The sequence below is a fragment of the Hylobates moloch genome, unplaced genomic scaffold, assembly GCF_009828535.3.
Source record: "Hylobates moloch isolate HMO894 unplaced genomic scaffold, HMol_V3 SCAFFOLD_1, whole genome shotgun sequence".
In the NCBI taxonomy this organism is placed as follows: Eukaryota; Metazoa; Chordata; class Mammalia; order Primates; family Hylobatidae; genus Hylobates; species Hylobates moloch.
Window position 1 is genome coordinate 101,205,431 of NW_026652276.1, and position 24,127 is coordinate 101,229,557.

The window sequence follows — 24,127 nt, forward strand, 5'->3', positions numbered from 1 at the left end:
CTTTTGCATGAAATGTCTCACTGCCTTTTCTGTTGTCCCGTGCTCTGATCCTTCCCGGGGAGACTCCAAGGGACCCCACGTTCTGGATTTGAGGAGCTGAAATATGACATCCTGTCTGCAAATGGGGTCCCTCTCTGTGTCAGTTTCTAAAGGAGAGCGAGCCGACAGTGCGTGGAGGGACTCTGCCAAGGTTTGCACACCCACTGTCATCCTTTGTCGGCCCAGAGCCTTGTGTTCAGGGCTGGGGTCTAAGTCGGAGACAGATTCCCCACTCGGGGGGCTTACCGTCTCATAGGAAGGGACAGAGCACGGCACACGTCCCTCTCCCGGCGGGGTCGTGTCGGGGGACTTCTTGTCTAACCCAAACATCCAGGCAGCCTCTGAGCAGGAAAATGGGGAGCTTGGAGCTTGAGCAGTGGGAAAGGTAGGGTAGCAGAAAGGAAATGGCCAGGAAGCCCCTGAAGACAGCTCAGGTGCGAACGGATGGAGAGCCGGGGACTGAGATCAGAGCCTGGGAGCAGGTGGTGGCTGCAGGCTGAGAAGCTCGGGCTCCTTCCTGTCTGCATTTCACAGCCTCGAGGTCTCCAACCACACTTGTTCTCTTTGACACACGGTGCCTGGGCACAGCCCACCGAGGCTGACCCGTGGCCACGGCTCCCAGGCTCCCTCCTGCGCCCCCCGCCTCCCTTCTCCTGCGCCGATCCCACACTTGGAGCTGAGCTTTTCACAGCCAGCTTTTAGGAACAGCCAGCACTGTGAGTTGGTCCTCTTTTTCCCTTTCTGTATTTTTCTAAACATGTTGATTCGTCTCCATATCCCATTGATTCATTGAAAACACAAACAAAGCTAACAGGAGCACGAAGCCCGCCAGCTTGCCGCAAGCTCCACGAGGGGGAACGTGTAGCGCGGGGAACAGCTGTGTGGCAGTGGCTGCTGCTTCTGCAAGAGCCCAAACCCTCACACAGATGCAGCCAGAGCACCTCGGTGGCATCCAAGTCCCCAGTTGAGAGTTCTGCATGTTTTCCGTGTTTTGATTTGATTATGACCAACATGGGGGTCAGGAGGCTGCATCTCACCCGCGCCATGGGTCTTCTTGGCTGGACATCTAGGTGGAGTGGGCGCCCATCGGAAGAAGGGATCACTCATTCTGGCTTGGCCAATTTAATTAGAAAGTACCAAGAACTAATCCAGCACTGGCTCGAGTTCAGAATACTTCAGGGGAAATAATGGATGTAGCTGTTTGTGCTCGAGTTTTATGGACGTCTGCTTGGAAAGTTCGCCTTGACCCCCCGCTCTAACGGGAAGTTGGCCTTCTTTAAACTCACAAGAGTATTTGAGTCCATTGAGGCAGGACTGAACTTGGCAGAAAGTGACTAATGTTTTCTAGATCAAAACCCCTCGTTAGGCCAGGTGCGGTGGCTCATGCCTGTAATCCCAACACTTTGGGAGGCCGAGGCGGGTGCATCACCTGAGGTCAGGAGTTTAAGACCAGCCTGGCTGACATGGTGAAACCCCGTCTCTACTAAAAATATGAAACAATGAGCTGGATTTGGTGGTGGGAGCCTGTAATCGCAGCTACTCAGGAGGCTGAGGCAGGAGAATTGCTTGAAACCCGGGAGGCAGAGGTTGCAGTGAGCTGAGATCGTACCACTGCACTCTAGCCTGGGCGACAGAGCGAGACTCCACCTCAAAAAACAAAAACAAAAAAAAACCCTCGTCCTACATAAAACAGGAAGTCTCCCCTGGTGCCAGGCCTGCTAACGATCGATGCCAGAAGCAACTTCTCTGTGACGGAACAAATCCTTGAAGAATCACGTTTTACTTTGTATTGTAACAGATCATCGCCACTGTGCTGGAATATTCGTACAACAGTCACATTTCAAACCTAGAAACACACACTAGGCTCTTAAGAGGAATGTAAATGATATTTGTAAAATATCAATTGGCTTTATAGAATAAAGTTAAAGACTCCTGGGCAATCTCGCAGATTGGAAGCAGGAGAGAGAAAAAGGCGGTGAGCCCCTGGATGAAACGGAACAGGGTGTAGAAGTTGCCAGTGGTTTTTGTGAAGAGGCAGCAGATGGGTGTGTCTCCCCCTTCCATGTCATTCCAGCAAGAGGGGAGGTTGAGCACAAATCACTTACCCAAAACCCTGAAGTCATAGGAAAGCCACCAGCAGAAGCAAAAATCATGGTGACTAGGGAGAAAAATGGAAAAAGATTTCTTACATGGCGGAAAATTTTTTTTTTTTTTTTTTTTTTTTTGAGACAGAGTCTCCCTCTGTCACCCAGGCTGGAGTGCAGTGGTGCAATCTCAGCTCACTGCAACCTCCACCCCACCGGGTTCAAGTGATTCTCCTGCCTCAGCCTCCCGAGTAGCTGGGAATACAGGTGCCCACCACCATGCCCAGCTAATTTTTGTAGTTTTAGTAGTGACAGAGTTTCACTATGTTGGCCAGGCCGGTCTCGAACTCCTGTGATCTCAGGTGATCCCCCTACGTCGGCCTCCCAAAGTGCTGGGATTACAGGTGTGAGCCACTGCACCTGGCCAGGAAAATTTTAAAAAATTGTATAGCATAATGATGGCTAAGTGAAAATATTTCTCTGGACCAGGAAGACTAGGAGGGCTTTGCCAGAAAGAAAAGAGATTATCATATGGCTTTCCTCATCTGAATCTTTACTATCAGAGGTTACTTTTCAAGGGAGTTTCACACGGAGGCTCACATCTGTAATCCGAGCACTTTGGGAAGCCAAGGCAGACAGATCACCTGAGCTTAGGAGTTCGAGATAAGCCTGGGCAACATGGTGAAACCCCATCTCTACAAAAAATGCAAAAATTAGCCGGGTGTGGTGGCATGCACCTGTAGTTCCAGCTACTTGGGGGACTGAGGCGGGAGGATTGCTTGAGCCCGGGAGGTCGAGGCTGGAGTAAGCCAAGATCACGCCACTGCACTCCAAGCTGGGTGACAGATGGAGACCCTGTCTCAAAAAAAGAAAGAAAGAAATAAAAAAAGCTATGTTCACAGTATATGGAGTGTGTGTGTGTGTGTGTCTGTGTGATGGAGTCTCACTCTGTCGCCCAGGCTGTAGTGCAGTGGCACAATCTCAGCTCACTGCAACCTCCGCCTCCTGGGTTCAGGCGATTCTCCTGCCTCAGCCTCCCAAGTAGCTGAAACTACAGGCACGCGCCAGCACGCCCAGCTAGTAGTATTTTTAGTAGAGACGGGGTTTCTCCCTGTTGGCCAGGTTGGTCTTGAACTCCCAACCTCGGGTGATCCACCCACCTCAGCTTCCCAAAGTGCTGGGATTATAGGCATGAGCCACCATGTCCCACTTAGTATGTGGAATTTAATTTAGAAAAATAGAGTTGCTTTCTGACAGTGGTTTTTAGTAAATCCTTGGGATGAGTGACATGAGAGACTCTAGAATCTTCCTTGACAGTGTCTCTGTGGAAGCTTCCAGCATTGCTGCCCCTGAAGCAGGGGAGCGAGCCTCTGTCCTAAGATTGCTACAGGATTCTGATTCCCTATTCTTCCCATGGCTACCCCAGAATCCTTTCAAGAGGCTCCCAGACCCAGAAGATGCTCCCTCCATTGCCTGCCTCAAGTAGCTCGCCGTGGTAGAACCAATGTCTGCAGGAAGGTCATTGCAAGCCTGGCTTGGCTTCTTCCTGAATGTCAGTGAGAAACGCTCAGTGCTTGAGATTGTGGGCCTCGAAGATAGACTGGCGGTTGGTTTTCCTTCCCAGGTAGGCAGGGACTTTGGACAACTTGCTCAGCCAGCCACAGCCCTGCAGTAAGGGAAGCGGGCTTACAGTGGAGTCCGTGGGGGCGGATGGCTCTGTGCTCGGTTACCATGGCGATCAGGTGCCCTGCACTACAGTGGCCTCACCCATCTGAACAGCAAGCTGCCGGCCCAGGAGTCTGTTTTCTTTTCCTCACTGAAGAGCTCCCGTCAGCCTCTTCCTGCCGGGCTCTGTTGCCCTGTCTGTCCCTCCATTTTCCTTAATGACTTAGATGCCAAATTTGCCAAAAAGGAGGGAGAAACTGACATTTCATTCACATCATCACTTTTTCCTCTTGGCTGATACAACTGGTTCTGAATGTTCCTCTAAGAATCCGAGCATGGGGGTGACAGCCTTGGGCATTAAGGAAATTTGATGCCATTTTTAAGCAGCAGCGTCGCTAGTGACCTACCACTTTTTCTTAGACGCTGTTGAGGACTTGAAAAGGCGTAAGGTGAGCGGTAGGTTCCATGCCAGTCATGAGTAATTTTTTTTAAGATAAAGGGTTTTTAAAAGACAAATCTTCAGATCAGTTACCTGTTCATAGATTTCCTGGTATGTCTTAATTTTCTACAAATATTTTTGTGTTGGCTTCTTGCAAAATGCTCAACACCTTGGGGTATAAAGGGGGGTGTAGTTATAACCAGGGCCATCTTTGATCTCATTTGGAAAACTTCATTTCAAGATGGAGTTGCAGGTGGTCCTTGGGGACTGATTCTGCAAGCCCCTTCTGTCTGTCAGTCATTCCAGGCTTCATCCGTCATTCCTGGACCTCACACTACTTAAATGTTCATAGAGAAGGTGGGGGCTCATTAAGGCTTGTTTGCTCAGAGTGTGGCCTTCTTATCATTTAGCAATTTATTTTATCTTATTCTATTTATTTTATTTATTTTTTATAGATAGACGGGGACTGACTCTGTTGCCCAGGCTGGAGTGCAGTGACACAATCACAGCTCAATGCAGCCTCAATCTCTCAGGCTCAAACAATCCTCTCTCCTCAGCCTCCTGAGTAGCTGGGACTTATAGACACTTTCCACCACATCCGGCTGATTTTTTTATTTTTTGTAAAAATGGGGTCTCTCTCTTTTTTATTCTTTTGTTTGTTTGTTTGTTTTTGTTTTTGTTTTTTGAGATAGAGTCTCGCTGTGTCACCTGGGCTGGAGTGCAGTGGTGCGATTTCGACTCACTGCAACCTACACCTCCTGGGTTCAAGCAATTCTCCTTCGTCAGCCTCCCAAGTACCTGGGATAACAGGTGCCTGCCACCACACCCGGCTAATTTTTGTATTTTTAGTAGAAGTGGGGTTTCGCCATGTTGGCCAGGCTGGTCTCGAACTCTTGACCTCAGGTGATCTGCCCACCTCGGCCTCCCAAAGTGCTAGGATTACAGGTGTAAGTCTCCACACCCGGCCTTTTTTATTCTTTATTTCCAAATACCCAAGTAAGCTGGAGAAGTAGGGGGTCTCTGTTGCCAGGGCTGGTCTCAAACTCCTGGCCTCCCAAAGTGCTGGGATTACCGATATGAGCCACCACACCCGGCCACTTTGTAACTTTTTAATGTGGGAGCGTTTCATTGCTGTGGCTAACAAGCTGTTACATCTGCGTTCACGCTGGCTTCAGGTGTATTGTGGCTATCCAGGTGGAAGGATGGTCCCCTGCAATTGGCTGAATCGTGAAATACCCAGCTCTTTCCTGGCGTGTTAGGAATGATGAGTTCCAAGTCTTCTCTGCTGCCTGTTGCTGTTCCCAGTCAGCCAACAAGAGTATCAGTTGCCTCTTTGAGGAGACAGCTGCTATGATCTGTCTCTAATGTGGGTGGTCCGATGTGTGCCCCTCTTTGACGTGAAGCCCACGGGGCCATGGGCTGTCCATGACCTTGTACAACCAGGAGATTCCTGTGGCCACAGCCCCTATCGCAAACAGGTCCACGTTCCTTTTGAATGTGCGTGCGTATCATGGTCATGGCTCTTAGCTGGTTCCCACCAGACAGCCAGGAACACGTGTCCAGGGCTCCTGAGCTTTGAACTCTGCAGTAAGATTCTAAAGCAGTGTCCTTGATAAGCAGTCGGCTCACCCATGTTCATGGCTAACAGTCAGTGTCAGGGGCATGTGGATAGCATGTTCATAGGGACAGGAGGGGCTGATTGCACCCCTGGGAATTCCACAGCACTGTCTAAAGCAGGCAGGGGCCAGGCGCGGTGGCTCACACCTGTAATCCCAGCCCTCTGGGAGGCCCAGGTGGGTGGATCACTTGAGGTCAGAAGTTTGAGACCAGCCTGGCCAACATGGTGAAACCCGGTCTCTACTAAAAATATAAAAATAAGCCAGGTGTGGTGGCATGCGCCTGTGATCCCTGCTACTCAGGAGGCTGAGGCAAGAATATCACTTGAACCCAGGAGGTGGAGGCTGCAGCGAGCAATGATAGCACCACTGCACTGCAGCCTGGGTAAAAAAGCGAGACCCTGTCCCCCCCCCCAAAAAAAAAGAATACCTCTTCAGTTGGAGACATTAAAGAATTGGCTTAACCCGGGAGGCAGAGCTTGCAGTGAGCCGAGATTGCGCCACTGCACTCCAGCCTGGGGGACAGAGCAAGACTCCGTCTCAAAAAAAAAAAAAAAAAAAAAAGAATCGGCTTTTCGGCCAGGCGCAGTGGCTCACACCTGTAATCCCAGCACTTTGGGAGGCCGAGGTGGGTGCATCACCTGAGGTCAGGAGTTCGAGACCAGCCTGGCCAACATGGCGAAACCCCATCTCTAGTAAAAATACAAAAATTAACTGGGCGTAGTGGTGCACACCTGTAATCCAGCTTCTCGGGAGGCTGAGGCAGGAGAATTGCTTGAACCCAGGAGACCGAGGTTGCAGTGGGCCGAGATCACACTATTGCACTCCAGCAGGGCAACAAGAGCAAAACCCCATCTCAAAAAAAAAAAAAACACGCAAACAAAAAAAACTCAACCTGATCTCGGCTGAGCTAAGATGCAAAGGGACTGGCTGTGCCACCGTGAACTGTTTCAGAGGCAAGTGAGGCAGGCTGCGCAAGAGCAGCGCGGGAAGTCCCGGCTGATGAGACAAGGCTGGGGGGCTGCCCCGAGAGCCACAGGAGGAAGGGCACATGCGCTTCTCTAAAGTTCCTTGATGTGTGATGTGTAGGGATCACTTGGGGACCTTGCCGGAAAGCCCCTTTGTCACTGTGCATGACCTGCTTGTTCAGTTCCCCAAGCCCCTCCAGATGCTTGTGGGATTCACGATAGGGGCTGGCCACATGTTGGTGGAACCAGCACCCTGTGACATTTATGCAGGAGAACACGGGCGTGTGGAGGCTCTTTTGTTCCTGGGACAGCCCAGCCTAGGGGACCCTGCACACACAGATCCTGCACGTCCCGGGCAGCCAGTGCTGAGTACCACAGCCCACTTTAGGTTTTGTTTCAAAGCAACAAACGTCGCTGTCATCAAGTGAGCAAGGCGGCCTACGCAGGCTGCCAGCACCACCCCAGCACCCTGCAGTCCCACCTCCCAGCACCACCCGTCACACATCCTTGGGGAAGGCTGCTGTGCCAGAACTCGGCCCCCAAAGTCTCTGTTCCTAGAGCAGAATTTGTCCCTGTGCCTCACCCAAAGAGAGGGGAGAAGTCATGGCCCAGAGTCACTGATTTATTTGACTTTTTTGTTTTTATTATGATTTGCAGGATTTTTTCCAAGAAGTAAAATGCACCATAGTTACAAAATGCAAGCATTCAAACTTACAATCTTTTTAAGAAATCGGTCACCGGCCCTCCCTCATCCTCCTGTCACACCCCACCCCTCCCCCTGCCCCACCACCATCCCCAGTTTCTCATGTGTCCTTTAGGACAGTCATGCATCTAAATATTTATTCCACGCAGTTGGGGGGCGTGTAGGCCTCAAAAAGGCCGTCTGCCTTGCTTTTCTCACTTGGTAACACACCATGGGGACCTTCCTCCATCAGCACATGGAGAATTTTCTCTTTTTGTGTGTACATGTGTGAGAGGGAGTCTCACTCTGTCACCCAGGCTGTAGTGCAGTGGCGCGATCTCGGCTCACTGCAGCGTCTGCCTCCCGAGTTCAAGCAATTCTCCTGCCTCAGCCTCCAAGTAGCTGGGATTACAGGTGTGTGCCACCACACCCGACCAATTTTTTGTATTTAGTAGAGATGGGGTTTCACCATGTTGCTCAGGCTGGCCTCGAACTCCTGACCTCTGGTGATCCACCCGTCATGGCCTCCCAAAGTGCTGGGGTTACAGGTGTGCACCACCACACCCGGCCAGATGTCTGCTTTTAAAACAGAATCTAGTCGCATCTTCTCACCTCCTTTGGTGGAGATTGTCCCTTGTGGATGGTGCAGGGTGCTCCTGGCGCCTCAGTCCTGTGAGAGGTTGATCTATACGTGCCTTTCCAAAGTCTCCACTTCTACAAAATGCTATTCCATCCTTGGAAGTTGCCTGTTCGTTGACCAATTCCTTAAAGTGGACACAAAACCCTGAGCTTCCAGAGTAAGACTATAGGGCCTAGGTCATTGCTCAGGCCACGTGGGGCCAAGCTAGTATGGAACCAGGCCAACTAGGCTAGAAACAGCCGTCAAGGCTGAGGGGTCACATAACTCTCGTTCTTCCCGTCACTTTCCCTGGACCCTCCATCCTGGTGCTCCCTGGTTTCCCCTTCTGAAAAGGCCGGACAGGCCCAGTCCAGCTTATAGACACATCCCGTTCTCTCCCCTTCAGGCTTTCCGTAGAAAACAGAATTTACAGCACATTGAGCATTCAGTACAAGAGGCAAAAGTAGGTCATAGGAGCAAATGAGGACTTCAGTTTTCAGTGGTTGAATTCTAGCGAAGGAATGAAGAAGATTAAATGCCTAGAAACCCTCAGGTGATTGCAGAAACGGGGGGTGGGAATAAAACAAGGGAGTCCACATGCTGGCGTGGTCTCTGTGCCACTCACAGAGCTGATGACCTTAATCCTTAATCAATAAGTGAGACCGGGTGCAGTGGCTCACGCCTGTAATCCCAGCACTTTCGGAGGCCGAGGCGGGTGGATCGTCTGAGGTCAGGAGTTCAAGACCGGCCTGGCCAACATGGTAAAACCCTGTTTCTACTAAAAATGCAAAAAAATTGGCCGGGCGTGGTGGTGGATGCCTATATTCCCAGCTACTCTGGAGGCGGAGGCAGGAGAATAACTCGAACCCGGAGGTGGTTGCAGTGAGCCGAGATCGCGCCACTCCACTCCAGCCTCGGCAACAAGAGCAAAACTTCATCTCAAAAATAATAATAATAATAATAATAAGTGGAAATGGTTCCCTCCTCTTACGGATGGAGTAAACCAAGGCTCAGAGATAAGAGGTGATTTGCCCCAATCAAGAAGAAGGTGGTGGCCAGGCGCGGTGGCTGACGCCTGTAATCCCAACACTTTGGGAGGCTAAGACGGAAGGATCACTTGAGTCCAGGAATTTGAGACCAGCCTGAGCAACATAGCAAGACCCCATCTCTACAGGAAATTTAAAATTTAGCCGAGCGTGGTGGTGCACGCCTGTAGTCCCAGCTACTCAGGAGGCTGAGGCAGGAGGATTGCCTGAGCCCAGGAGTTGAATCAGCAAATCAGTGACAGCATGGAAGCCACATTTACTAGGTTTGGCTGTTGGAAAATGTATAGTCCACCTGGCCTAGGCTGCATGGAGTGTCCATGCTCCTTTGAAACCCCTTCTGGTCTAAATTCAGTGAACCTATACACACTGGCTTGATGTCCTCTCCCTGCTACAGGGCAGCCCTGCCTTTCAGTTGTCACGGCCCCCCGGAGCCATGCCAACACCCAGGCCCCAGCCCCATGCAGACTGGCCTGAGAGACCTGCCCCACTCCCGGCGAGGATAAGGAGGGGAGTTTCTTAATGACATTGCCCTGGATAGAATGGGAGCCAGGCAGGAGGCTTCCATCGGGGCCTCCTCTAGACTTTGTGTTTACTTCTTCCCTTTGGAACCGGATTCCTAAATATAGCCCGAGTCTGAATTGGCAGATGTTGGGTCTATCCTTTCCACGAGGGCCAAAATTAGTCTGTCATTTGGCACCTAAATAAAGCAGCCAAACTGCCTTTATACCAACTTTGCAATTAGGTGGTAGTTGGAACATTCTATTTGATAAGGAAAGTTTTATGGATGCCTTAGCAGCACCTCTGAGCCCAGGAGGCTGAGGAGAGAGGACACTCGGGCCCCAGAGAGACACTCCTTCCTCGCCATCAGGCCTTCTTGTTCCAGAGTTAACGTCAATTTTGTTTCACGTGGCTTAAAAACACCTCGTGAATGTGGAAAAGACAATCAGTGCTCCCCAGAAACAGCATTCTGAGAGCACAGCAATGGTTACTCCAACTTTTTTTTTTTTTTTTTTTTTTTTTTTTTGCTAGCAAAGAAAAATCTGTCCAGAGTGCCTGGAGCTGGGTTAGTGCAGGGACTCCCCAGGGGCAACAGAAAGATGTTATAATCAATTATCACATCATAACACTGATGTATGATAATTACTGAGTGTTTCTCCTGAGATAGTGCAGCATTTGGCTGGGATGCCGCTCTTTCACGGTCCACTGCCTGATTAATATGCAAATAATAGGCTGATTGCATGATGAATGCAGAAATGAGTTCGCTGATAACGTGAGCACCGAAGCGAGAAGATGATAAATTACTTTTACTGACTGTCCTACATTAAGTACCCTTTCTCAACAATTTCATCACAAATTAAGTAAAGCAGTATGGAGAGATTAGGAGGACGTGTAAAATAATGTACCTTAATGGTTTTTCTAATACCGTCGTGGAAGACGAAAATCTCAACTTGGTTCTGCCTGGCGCTTCCCCGGGTCTTTGTAGGGCCGAGTGAGCTCACTCACCTGGGCATTGAGTGGAAGACAGGAGGCACCCCACCACACCGGCGTGTTCCACGGGCCATGATCAGCCATGGATTCTCTGAGGAATATTCCATTGCAGCCCAGAGATTACCCGCACACTGGGCCAACAGGCAGCATCATGGAGGGAGGAGGACAGGCTGCTCTCGGGGCAGATGCAGCATCCTCCACACAGATGGACACCCCCAAGCCTGCGTCCACCATGTGCCTGCAGGAAAGGAGCATTTCTGGGCTGCAGGCCTGGAAGACTCGGAAAGAAAACAACAGTTAAGACCTCCTGCCTGGGCAGTGGCTCACGCCTGTAATCCCAGCACTTTGGGAGGCCACGGCTAGAGGATCACTTGAGGCCAGGAGTTTGAGACCAGCCTGGACAACATGGGGAAAACCCATCTCTACAAAAAATACAAAAATTAGCCAGGCGTAGTGGTGTGCATCTATAGTCTATAGTCCCAGCTACTTGGGAGGCTGAGGCGGAAGGATCATTGGACCCTAGGAGGTGGAGGTTGCAGTGAGCTGAGATCACGCCACTGCACTCCAGCCTGGGCAACAGAGCAATACCCCATCTCAAAAAACAAACAAAAAAAGACCTCCTTGACCTCTTTTTAGCTCTTCCAAGTCCCAGAAATCTGGAAAAAATAATTTCACTATTAGAATGGCAGTGGGCACACCGGCCAGAGAGCATGACTTGGTAAGGTACGAGTAGGTTTGCCCAAAGCCAGAATTGAACCCTTGAGAAAAAGAGGGCGTGTGCGCGCGTGCACACACACACACACTCTCTCCCCTCCAACACACACACTCTCCCACACACACACACTCTCACACACACTCCCACACACTCTCACACTCCCACACACACACTCCCACACACACACACTCCCACACACTCCCACACACACACTCACACACACTCCCACACACATTCACACACACACACTCCCACACACACATTCTGGCTCGCTCACATACACATTCTCTCTCTCCCTCACACACACACATTCTCTCACACACACATTATCTCTCTCACACACACTCACACAGTGATTAATCTTTGATTACAGCAAAGCAATTTAACTAGAGGCTTTGTTTTTTCCCATCTTAGTAATATATATTTAGACTGTTTGTATGACATACATTTTGTCTTAATGCACAAGGACGCATTGATAAGTGTTCGTACACACAGCTGGCTTGGTAATAAGGTTACTGAAGGTAATTTGAAAGCATCATTTCTAAATCAGTATGGATCTGCAGAAAAGCCGGAACAAGGCAAGCCTGTGCCCCTGAAGCAGGGCCATCTGTGTCACCCAGTGTCCCTTCAGCAATCTGGCCAGACTACGAGTTCACTACCAAAATCGAATTGTAATTTAAGCAGGGTTTTTAATTTTTAATAACTTCAAGCTCTGCTTTTGATACGCTTATTTCCTTAAGAGCTTATAAAAGATACACAAGCCAACTGAGTCCGGAGGGAAAGCGAGTTTCCACTCCGAATCCCCGGCAGGTCCCCGCCCCGCCCACGGGTGAGCTCTGGTTCTGTGCAGGTTCCCTGCCAGCCACAGGGCCTCATCACCTCTGCAGCTTCCTCCTCGTGCATTTCAGGCCAACACAGAATTTCTAAGATCATTTCTCCCCAGCGCACCTTCCCATGTCGGGGAGATTAAAGAGGAGAGTCGAAAACTATCCCAGAGGGAGGGAGGCTCCAGATAGATGCGATGGTGTCTAGAGGGAGGGAGGGTCTGGACGGACACGATGGTGTCTAGAGGGAGGGAGGGTCTGGATGGACACGATGGTGTCTCCTCTAGTTAGAGGAGCTCATGGTTGACTTCTCAGAGCAACTTCTCGCTCGCTTGGCAGCAGGGACCTGTCACACCCCTGTGCTATGGCCAGGACCATGCTGCCTGCACTGCTGCACCTCCAGACCCGGCCCTGACACTGCTCTCCCCAGAAACACCCTCCTCCCAGACTCTTTGAGTGACCCGCTTAGTGACTTCAGCCTCCCGCTTTGGTTACAAGATGTGGGGGCGCAGGGTCTGCCTTGCTCACGGCTGTACCCCCACACCTGGCACATGGAGGGTTTCCCCATTGTGGAAAGCACAGGTCCCATCTTCAAGCAACTTAGAAGAAGTCAGGTTTGGGGAGGTAAAGTACAAATCACACAAGTTAAACAACCTTGCTCTAACTGAAACAGGTTTTCTTTGGGGCCAGATATGGTGGCTCATGCCTGTAATCCCAGCACTTTGGGAGGCCGAGGCAGGAGGATCACTTGAGCCCAGGAGTTCAAGACCAGCCTGGGCAACATAGTGAGACCCTATCTTGACAAATAATTATTATAGTAAATTAGCTGGAATGGTGGTACGTGCTTGTAGTCCGAGCTGCTCAGAAGGCTGGGGCAGAGGGATTGCTTGAGCCCAGGAGGTCGATGCTGCAGTGAGCTGTGATTACGCAGTGGCATCACTGCACTCCAGCCTGGGCAACAGGGTGAGACCATGTCTCAAGAAAAAAATCAAGAGAGAAAGAATTTTGGCTCCCATGTCATTATAAGAGTTTCTCGGGCAAACCTAAAAACATATATTGTTGGCCAGGCACGGTGGTTCAGGCCCGTAATCCTAGCACTTTGGGAGTCTGAGGCGGGAAGATCATTAGAGTCCAGGAGTTCAAGACCAGCTTGGGCAACATAGTGAGGCCCCTAACTCCACAAAAAATTAAAAATAACCAGGCATGGTGGCGCACGCCTGTTCCAGCTACTCAGGAGGCAGGGGCAGGAAGATCACTTGAGCCCAGGAGGCAGAGGCTGCAGTGAGCCAAGATTGCACCATTACACTCCAACCTGGACAACAGATCAAGACCCTGCCTCAAAACACACACACACACACACACACACACACACACACACACACACACACTATGGCTATATAGTTGTCACACACACACACCCCAGCACCTACTAGGTACCAGAGACTTTGAGTTCATCTTACCCTATTCTTTCTTTAGTCCCTGCAGAGGGGATGTGTGTGTGAGAGAGAGAGAGAGAGAAAGAAAGAGAAATCATTGCTGTTCCATTTTATAGAAGAAACTGGCACCCATTGGTGGGGGTGGGGGGGCATTGATCTTTCCTGGAGTGGGGCAGAGCTACCACCCATCCCCTCTAGTTCCTCTGAGGCATCTTCCCACCCACTCCAACCCTTCTCCACCTCCCCCCCTAACACCCCCTACAGAATCTTTCTCAGGTTCTTTCTGCTGTTGAAAAACAGTGATTTGATAGGTTTGGGGCTGGCAAGGGATGTGCCCAAAGCTTGATGCTGCCACTTGTATGGGCATGGACTTTCCCAGGGGGCAGAAGGCCAACCCAGGACCCTCGGGAATTGGACCTTCACGTCCGCCCGCTGGCGTCAGGCATAGCTGCTCACCTTCTTGGAAAGAAAGCCATTTTGTAGTTTGGCCACGCTGGGTACGTCTCTGATGTTCCTTAGTATGTTGTTGGGCTACTTTTGTTTCTTTCGTGGTAGGGAAACGTCCAGTGGCCCAGGAAGGAGGTGTGGAAAGCTCATGATTGTCTCTGTGACATCTGCTAAAGTCGCTGCATATTTTGTTTCAAGCTCTTGCTAATCAGTCAAGATGCCAGTCTTACTCAAAAGAAGAACACATAGGTTTTTATATGGCTGTGTCTAATGGAGACGGAGGACTGTTCGGGTGGAGATCCAGCAGGGCTGTGAGCTTCTGCTGCTGGATTCAGAAGCAAGGCTTGGGAACCGAGGAGCCCAGCGTCGCTGCCACGGCTGAGGAAAGCCTTGGTGTTCAGAAATTTTGGAGCTGGTCATGCAAGAGTGTCTCATGTTTGTGATATGAGCCTGTATGACCAAAATACAGGAGGTCAGGGCCGGGCACGGTGGCTCACACCAGTAATCCCAGCACTTTGGGAGGCTGAGGCAGGCAGATCGCTTGAGGTCAGGAGTTCGAGACCAGCCTGGTCAACATGGCGAAACCCCATCTCTACTAAAAATAAATAAATTAGCTGGGCCTGGTGACGCACACCTGTAATCCCAGCTACTCAGGAGGCTGAGGCAGGAGAATTGCTTGAAACCGGGAGGCAGAGGTTGCAGTGAGCTGAGATTGCACCACTACACTGCAGCCTGGGTAGCAGAGTGAGACTCTGTCTCAAAACAAAAAACAAACAGGAGGCCAAATGAGCGTTGCTGTTCCCCTTTGATGCTGAGAAACTCACTCCAGGCATAAACCCCCTGGGGGTGTGGTTGTTCAGAGCACAGGGTCAGTTCCGGAGCAGGTCTGGTGCCCACATCACGATCTGTCCCTCTAAACCCAGCTAGGAAATATCCAGGCTGGTGGCCACCCTGTTGTGGCTTCGGAAGCTGTCAGCACCAGTCGCTGGAAAGGCCTGCAGGCTGGGCAGAGTCTTTCTGAGCCTCCAGGGCTCCTGCCAGCCCCAGCATGCCCACACCGGGCACCTCAGAGCCTGTCGTGTATCCTTGTATCTTGCACCACACCCCACCACCTCCAGGCTCATCCCTCCCTCGGGCTCTCCTTTCCTCTCCTCCCGGGCTCCCTTGATGTTTTTTATTTGTGTTTTTTTTATTTTTTATTTTATTTACTTATTTATTTTTTTGAGATGGAGCAGCTGGGACTACAGACATACGCTACCACACCTGGCTAATTTTTGCATATTTAGTAGAGACAGGGTTTTGCCACGTTAGCAGGGCTGGTCTCGAACTCCTGACCTCAAGCGATCTGTCCACCTCGGCCTCCCAAATGTTGGGATTACAGGCATGAGCCACCGTGCCCGGCTCCCCTGCTCATTCACACTTACATGTGCCAGGCCACGACCACCCTCCCCTCTCCCGTAACCTCCTCCCTCCTTCCTCCCGCCCTTCCGTACGTGTCTGTCTGTATAGTCATTGGAATTTCCTGGCTTGGCATGGGCTCAAAGCCGAAACCATGGACAGAATGAAAAGTGGCGCATCAGACCAGCCGCCAGTTAAATAATGTTTGGGTTCTTGTCAGAATGTCACGGAGTACCCTGTCATTTTGTTTCAGCAACTTGTCCTTCCGAATGCACAGTTCGCCTTATGGCATGCCAGCAGTAAAAATGTCACTTACAATAATTACTTTTTGGTGAAAATGCTTGCTGACTTCCCACCTTCAAGCTGTTTTTTACACAGTGGGGAGATAATAAGAAACGACTTTATCCTGACTGCTCAAATGAACACTACATGGAATTTGGGTTCTTATTACTGCAGATAGAGGGCCGGGTATGGAAATTTCAACAGTGGATCAGAGGAACTGCAGAGAGATGTATCTCTGAGAATTACGGCGGGTGCGGGTTTTCAATTGGCTCCCATTGAAAACTTAAGGCAGCTGTTGTTTGCCTGCTGTTTTTGGAATATAATATTTTTCATAATCCTTTTATAGTTCCTGAATGCCTTGTGTATCTCAGAGGGGCTTGAGTCACTATCTCTGCTTTCTGTAGCTTGCTAACCAAGCTCCTCTTATGCCAGATTCAGTGCCTTGTAAAAAAAAAAAATTAATTCACATAGATCACTTTTTAAATGTAACACCTTGCTATTGCTGTCAAAACTGGATGGATGGGATTGTGCAGTGGGGCTTTTAAAATATGCAAACTACCCATTTTCAATTGTCCTGGTCCTGCAGGCTGCAGGGTCCTTGGAAGCGAGGTTTTTGTCTGATTTCTCCCTTATCCCCAAGACACAGAGTAGGTGCTTTAAAAATGTGTGAGTAGACTAGATGCAGTGACTCATGCCTGTAATTCCAGCACTTTGGGAGGCAGAGGTGGGTGGTTCACTGGAGCCCAGGAGTTCGAGACCAGTCTGGGCAACATAGCAAGACCCCATCTCTCTACAAAATATACAAAAATTAGCCAGGCGTGGTGGCACACACTTGTGGTCCCAGCTACTTTAGGTCATACATTGACAAGGAGGCTAAGATGGGAAGGTCTCTGAAGCCCAGGAGGTCGAGACTGCAGTGAACCATGATCACGCCACTGCATTCCAGCTGGGGCAACAGAGCAAGACCCTGTCTCAAAAAAATATAAAATCAGAGTGAAATGACACAGGAACGATGGTAGGCTGCAATTCAGAATCACGTGGTGTTGGCAGATAGCAGGATGGGTAGGAACGTCGAGGTTTTCCCCTCCTGATCTGGTTCTGATCCTTGCACCATCTGTGTGACTTTAACCAAGTCACGTTGCCTGTCTGAGCCTCTGTTTTCTCACCTGGGATGTAGGGTGTAAATTTCCACCCCAGGGGCCACTGGGAGAATTGAATGAAGCCACATGCAAACGCCCTCAGCTCGCTGCTCCATTCACGCCTAGTATGAAATGTGTTTTGGTTCCCTTCCACAATCCTATGAGTGGATCAGCTTTTTGTGACTCATCGTTAAGTCTTCGAGATTCACGCATGTCGATATGTGGGTTGTAGAAAAACTGTGCCCGGGAATACAGGCACAGTCACTCTGTCACTAACACACGCTCGGGTGCAGGATGCAGGCACCACCAGCTGTACAGGGGCTGTTTAGAATATGGCCCATCCGCCTACGCCTAGCTCCTGGCTGTGTGTCTTGGGGCACCATACCTTTTTTTTTTTTTTTTTTTTTTTTTTTTGAGACTGAGTCTCACTCTGTTGCCCAGGCTGGAGTGCAATGACACGATCTCAGCTCACTGCAACCGCCACCTCCAAGGTTCAAACAAATTCCCCTGTCTCAGCTTCCCGAGTAGCTGGGATTACAGGCATATGCTACCACGCCTGGCTAATTTTTGTATTTTTCGTAGAGTTGGGGTTTCACCATGTTGGCCAGGCTGGTCTTGAACTCCTGACTTCAGGTGATCCGCCCGTCTCAGCCTCCCAAAGTGCTGGGATTATAGGCATGAGCCACTGCGCCCGGCCAGGGAACCATATCTTAGCTGTGTAAAATGTGGGAAGTGGCTGGTGGGAAGTACACGGTGGCTCACGCCTGTAATTCCAGCACTTTTGGAGGCCAGGGTGAGAAGATCACTTGAGGCCAGGAGTTTAAGGACCAACCTGGGCAACAGCAAAACCCTGTCTCTATTTTTTAAAGTTTAAAAAAAGTTTAATGTTTTAAAAAAGATAAATGCATCATATAGGATGTGGCCTTTTGAGTCTGTTGCCAGCATCCCTGTCATGTAACAGGCATTGTGGGAGAAATAGCACTCGGTCATAAGATTTATGTGGACTATAGGTCTTTATAGAAACAAATACATTTGACCAGGTGCAGTGGCTCACCCTGTCAGGGTGGCGAGGGTGAGGGACCCTCTGTGCAGCGGGGAGATTTGGCTTCCTGTAGGATTCACTGTCTGTCCTAACAGAACAAAAATAGGGTCAATAGAAAAGAAACAGTACTTCTCCTTTCCAAACATTAGCAAATGGAGCCCTGTGATTAAAACGATACTCTCTGAAACAGCAAGGCTTTGCTCCGTTCCATGCAATTAAAAATAATAATTAAAAAAAGAAAAAAAGGGCCAGGCACGGTGTCTCACACCTGTAATCCCAGCACTTTAGGAGGCCGAGGTGGGCGGATCATCTAAGGTCAGGATAATACAAAAATTAGCTGGGCTTGGTGGCATGCACCTGTAATCCCAGCTACTCGGGAGGCTGAGGCAGGAGAATCGTTTGAACTCGGGAGGTGGAAGTTGCAGTGAGATCGTGCCACTGCACTCCAGCCTGGGCAACAGAGCGAGACTCTGTCTCAAAAAAGAGAAAAAGAAAAGAATGACTTTCTTCCCAACGTGATGTTCTGAGCGTGTGGATTCACGGTGTCTCCAATGCGTCTGTTTGCTGTGGCATCTCTCCATGCCTGTGCAAAAAACGTGGGCTCAATCCTGTTTCTTTCACCTGAGACCGCAGCCACAACTGTGCATGCGGATGTCTGTTGGCGAGTAAACTATCTCCCAGGAGGAGCGTGCAGCTTCCAGCTGTCTTCTACATTTCATTTATTTATTTATTTATTTATTTAGAGACAGAGTCTCACTCTGTCCCCAAGGCTGGAGTGCCATGGCACGATCTCAGCCCACTGCAACCTCCGCCTCCCCCATTCAAGCGATTCTCCTGCCTCTGCCTCCCCAGTAGCTGGGATTACAGGCACCCACCACCACGCCTGGCTGATTTTTGCATTTTTAGTAGAGAGGGGGTTTCACCATGTTGGCCAGGCTGGTCTCGAACTCCTGGCTTCCAAGTGATCTGCCCGCCTCAGCCTCCCAAAGTTCTTCTGCATTTTAGACTCAGACTGAGAGTGGAGAGACAGATACAAGCCACCTTCAGCAACCAGCCGCCATGTGTCACCTTCACACACCTGGACCTCTCAGGGCTCGGACAGGGCTTTGATCTCAGGGGACCCGCCTTTGTCTGTAGTCACAGCCTGTAGCACAGAGAGACACCTGTAACAGTAGTGAGCGCCCCTGTTTAGTTCTCCTGGGGGTTCATGATGGCAGAAATCCACGCCACCGGCTTGCAAGGTGTGCTGGAAGAAAGAACTGCACAGCCTCTGAGTTTCGTGGTGACTCTGCCTCCGCCAGCACCCAGAACAAAACGAGGAGGTGCCACGGCAGCCAGCACCACACTCGGTTTATTAGCCAGGCAGCCATGATGTTGACCTTGCTGTGGGTTAAAGGACACAAAACCTGAAAAGAAATCTGTTTATCATTTGGGGAATTCATGCCGTCCTTGACAGTATCCGGTGAGCAAGACGGATGATCTGCCAGGCCAGCCCCTCCCATGGGTGAATCTTGCCATCCTTACAGTACGATTCCTCTGCCGGCTTCAGACACAAAAATAACATTTGCGAGGTTTTATATCCAGTTCTCTGGTGACCCGGGGGGTGAGCAGAGAGAAGAAATCTGATTTGTAAGATTCACATTGCCCTAAAGATTTATACGGACCATTTCTGCCTCTTACGCTTGTCTCTTCTACATCTTTCAAAAACCGGTTTGGCGTGTGTTTTTCTCTTTGTAACCTGATTTCCCAGGTCAAGGACACAGCCTTATGCAATGGCGGAAGTTTGTGCCGGTTCAGGACGATAAACGGGTTGATCACTTAAGTTGCAAATGTTTTATTTGAGGCTTGATGCTCTCTCTAGGTGTGAATACAAAATATTCCTTGTAGTTGGAATGTATTTATGGCAGGTTAGTGTATCCTGGATACGGTATGTCCAGAAAAGGACTTTCGAGATAAATGGTAAATTGAAGTTAAGTTGCTGCTCTATGCTACATTTTCTTTTCAGCCAGGTAACAAGTATTTTGGGCTATCTACTATGGTGCCGGTGTTGACTGAGTGACCTGCTAGGGCCCAAGGGAGAAGCAGCAAGAGTAAGACCCTTGGCCAGGCATAGTGGCTCGTGCCTGTAAACCCAGCACTTTGGGAGGCCGAGAAGGGAGGATCACTTGAGGCCAGGAGTTCAGCCTGGGCAACATAGCAAGACCTCATCTCTACAAAATAAAAAATTAGACAGGTGTAGTGGTGCGTGTCTGCAGTCCTAGCTACTTGCGAGGCTGAGGTGGGAAGATTGCTTGAGCACAGGATTTTGAATCAGCCAGGGCAACCTAGCAAGACCCCATCTCCACAAAAAAATTTTTACAAGACCTTGGGAGCAGAGAGCATGGCCTGGGCCCTCTTACCTGGCACTGTGGGGTCTTACTCTGTGTCGCCATCAGTGGGCATGGGAGGAGAGATTGTGCCAAGACACTGAGCTGGGCCAGGGGCAGATTCTGCCTTGCAGGCAGGACCTCAGCCCGAAGCCACATCTTCCTCCTGGACAGTTTCTATCTGCAGAAATTAGGAAATGGCCTAAGTCTTTATCTCAGACATCCCGGAACTGGAATCCAGCCTCTTTTATCAGGTTTTATGGGATGTTATCAGAGGCCAGAGGGATCACTCACCAACAGAGCCCAGCTGGCATTTTCCACTGGGCACCTGCAGCGGCCCCAACAAGGCAGAGGAGAGTGTAGACGCTGGCTTGTCCACACCAGCCCAGTCACTTCTGCTGTCAGTTACAGCGTGGCTTATACCAGCAAAGAGCTCGGTTTTCAGAAGGAGGCAGAACCGGCAAGTCCCAAGGTTGGAGATAGAACTCTAAAATGGAAGAGCTGGGGAAACAGAGGGTGCTCCTCCTCTCCTTGCCTCTCTCCGTCTTCCCCTAGAGTTGGGTGCTGTGGAGTTCTCTGCTCTTCACAATAAAAAACCAACTGGGCATGGTGGCATGCACCTGTGGTCCCAGCTCCTCAGGAGGCCAAGGCGGGAGGATCTCCTGAGCCCAGGAGGTCGAGGCTGCAGTGAGCCGTGATTACACCACTGCACTCCAGCCTGGGCCACAGAGCAAGACCCCATCTCTAAAAAATTAAAAATAAAAATAAACCACCCTAGGTCCTGAGACCAGTGCTGGGGGACCAGAAGCTATGGCCTTATGTTTCTGCAATTTTTTTGTTTTGTTTTGTTTTGTTCTTTTTTGAGATGGAGTCTCACTCTTACTCTGTCACCCAGGCTGGAATGCAGTGGCACAGTCTCAGCTCACTGCAACCTCCACCTCCCAGGTGTAAGTGATTCTCCTGCCTCAGCCTCCTGAGTAGCTGGGATTACAGGCATGAGCCACCATGCCTGGCTGATTTTTGTATTTTTAGTAGAGATGGGGTTTCACCATGTTGGCCAGGCTGGTCTCGAACTCCTGACGTTAGATGATCCACCGCCTGGTCACATTTCCTCTTAAGGGTCTTCATGACTGTGGAGACTACGTATTATGGGCAGCCCTTATTTAAAACAATCTGTCTATGCTTTTTGTTCTGGAGAATATGGGTAACATAACTACACAAGTTATGATCTAGCCAAAGTGCTTCTGAATTACCAAATTATGGGGTTTCATTAGAAGAACTCATGACAGCCATAATATGATTAATAGGAGTTTTTTAGCAGAATGCCCTCATGTTAAGCCTTCCGAAGCCTTTCTTTTAAACCTCAAGTTTTTATCGCAGTGATGTTATTTTTGTTTTTTAATATGGAAGATTAGAGGTTACTCTCAGTCAAAAAAATATGAAACAGTTCACTAAGACCCACAGAAAACCCTACCGTCTGCTTCTCCTACAGAGCGTTTAATTAGTATTTCCTAGATAAGGAACATAGATGGTTGTGGTGAAAGACAGCTATTTTCAGGCACGGTTTCTCGTGTGCTTTAATTACAGAAAGCACTCCAAAGACCTCCGCCAGCTGCAGCCCTGCCCCTGAGTCCCCGATGAGTTCCAGTGAGTCAGTGAAGAGCCTGACCGAGCTGGTCCAGCAGCCCTGTCCCCCCATCGAGGCGAGCAAGGACGGCAAGCCACCGGAGCCCAGTGACCCGCCAGCATCTGACTCCCAGCCCACAACCCCGCTGCCTCTCTCCGGACACTCGGCCCTCAGCATCCAAGAATTAGTAGCCATGTCCCCGGAGCTGGACACGTACGGCATAACCAAGCGGGTGAAGGAGGTGCTGACGGACAACAACCTCGGTAGGTTCTCCTCTCAGCTGCTGAGTCAGGAGGTGGCAGGGAGTTTGCAGGAGGAGCAGGTGAAGGGCGGGCCCTAGGCCAAGCCAACCACAGAGTCTCAACTTGTGTAGGCACCCTCTGAGAACATGAAATGTCCTATAGTTATGAACAGTAAGGAGCATGCATTCTGCAGGTCAGTCCCCACTTCCCCTCCACCCTGCACCCCCATGGGGACCAGTTTGAAGATGAGCATGGGGTCAGAGTGGACTCGGGAGGATCCATGCAGACTGTCTCTTTTTTTTCTGTCTTTTTTTTTTTTTTTTTTTTTGAGACAGAGTCTTGCTCTGTCACCCAGGCTGGAGTGCAGTGGTGCAATCTCAGCTCACTGCAACCTCTGCCTCCCCAGTTCAAGTGACTGTCGTGCCCCAGCCTCCTGAGTAGCTGGGATTACAGGTACCCGCCACCACTCCTGGCTAATTTTTGTATTTTCAGTAGAAATGGGGTTTCACCATGTTGGCCAGGCTGGTCTCAAACTCCTGGCCTCAAGCAATCTGCCCACCTCAGCCTCCAAAATTCTTGGGATCACAGGCATGAGCCATCGTGCCTGGCTTGGATGTATCTCAATAGAGACAGTCTGAGTAAGTCCAGATTGCTTGAGGCCACAGTCTGAGACCAGCCTGGGCCACATAGCAAGACCCCGTCTCTACAAAAAGTTTTAAAATTAGCTGGACGTGTTGATGTGCACCTGTAGTCCCAGCTACTCAGGAGCCTAAAGTGGGAGGACCACTTGAGCCCAAGAGTTCAAGACCAGCCTAGGCAACGTAGCAAGACCCCTTCTCTGTAACAGATTTAAAAATTAGGCCGGGCGTAGTGGCTCATGCCTGTAATCCCAGCACATTGGGAGGCCACAGCAGGAGGATCGCTTGAGTCCAGCCAGGAGTTCAAGACCAACCTGGGCAGCATGGCAAAACCCTATCTCTACAAAAAATATAAAATTAGCTGGGTGTGGTGGTGCACGCCTATAGTTCAGCTACTCGGGAGGCTGAAGCAGGAGAATAGCTTGAACCCTGTAGTTTTAGGCTGCAGTGAGCTATGATCATGCCACTGTACTTCAGCCTGGACAACACAGATTCTGTCTCAAAAAAAGAAAGAGGTAGACACCCAGTAGAGCCTGGCATCCTCGGGGCTCCGGAGCTGGGCAGCATCCACCGGGCAGTGCCAGGATGGCTTAGTGGAAGGTCTGACGGACCCCAGTTCTCACTCTGCTCAGAGTCCGCGATGCTGGCCAGGCTGCCTGCATTCTCAGATCCCCCTCCACGAAACTGGAATAACCACACCTGCCTGGGGGGTGTGAGTAGCAGCAATTTCTAGCACCAGGCCCGACTGGTAATAATAGTCATTGTTATTTTATCATTGCTGTTCCTGCTGCCTTGCGAAGCCATCTCCATTTCACAGCCCACAGCTGGGGCGGGCAGCCCCTGGAGAACTCACTCCGTCACCCTGGCGTCCCACCGTGCCTCAGAGCTGGCCCCGGCCTGGCGCATGCTCCGGCCCCCCGGGTGCTCAGCCTGGGTTGGTTGTCTGTGCTCTGTGTCACTGCTTATCAGCTGCTGTGGCTGTAAGAATGTTACGGTGTTTCATCATTTTTATTTATTTATTTTTTTTGAGACGGAGCCTCACTCTGTCGCCCAGGCTAGAGTACAGTGGCACGACCTCAGCTCACTACAGCCTCTCAGCTCACCGAAACCCAGGTTCACGTGATTCTCCTGCCTCAGCCTCTGGAGTAGCTGGGATTACAGGCATCCGCCACCACGCCCAGCTAATTTTTGTATTTTTAGTAGAGACGGGCTTTCACCATGTTAGCCAGGATAGTCTTGAATTCCTGACCTCAAGTGATCTACCCACCTCGGCCTTCCAAAACGCAGGGATTACAGGCATGAGCCACTGTGTCTGGCCTTTTTTT

General features: G+C 50.3%; 1 protein-coding gene across 6 annotated transcripts in view; it reads left to right on the forward strand.

Annotated features, from left to right (window-relative positions):
- The window catches only part of CUX1 (cut like homeobox 1), a 472,474-nt gene that overhangs the window by 394,353 nt on the left and 53,994 nt on the right, over positions 1–24,127 (forward strand). For 3 of the 6 annotated variants that reach the window (XM_032756129.2, XM_032756134.2, XM_032756128.2), the window contains one exon: positions 21,883–22,185. The exons of the other annotated variants lie outside the window; for them this stretch is intronic. In XM_032756129.2, the coding sequence (XP_032612020.1) occupies positions 21,883–22,185 (303 nt within the window). The remainder of the gene's footprint in view (positions 1–21,882; positions 22,186–24,127) is intronic. 6 annotated transcript variants of the gene reach the window in all.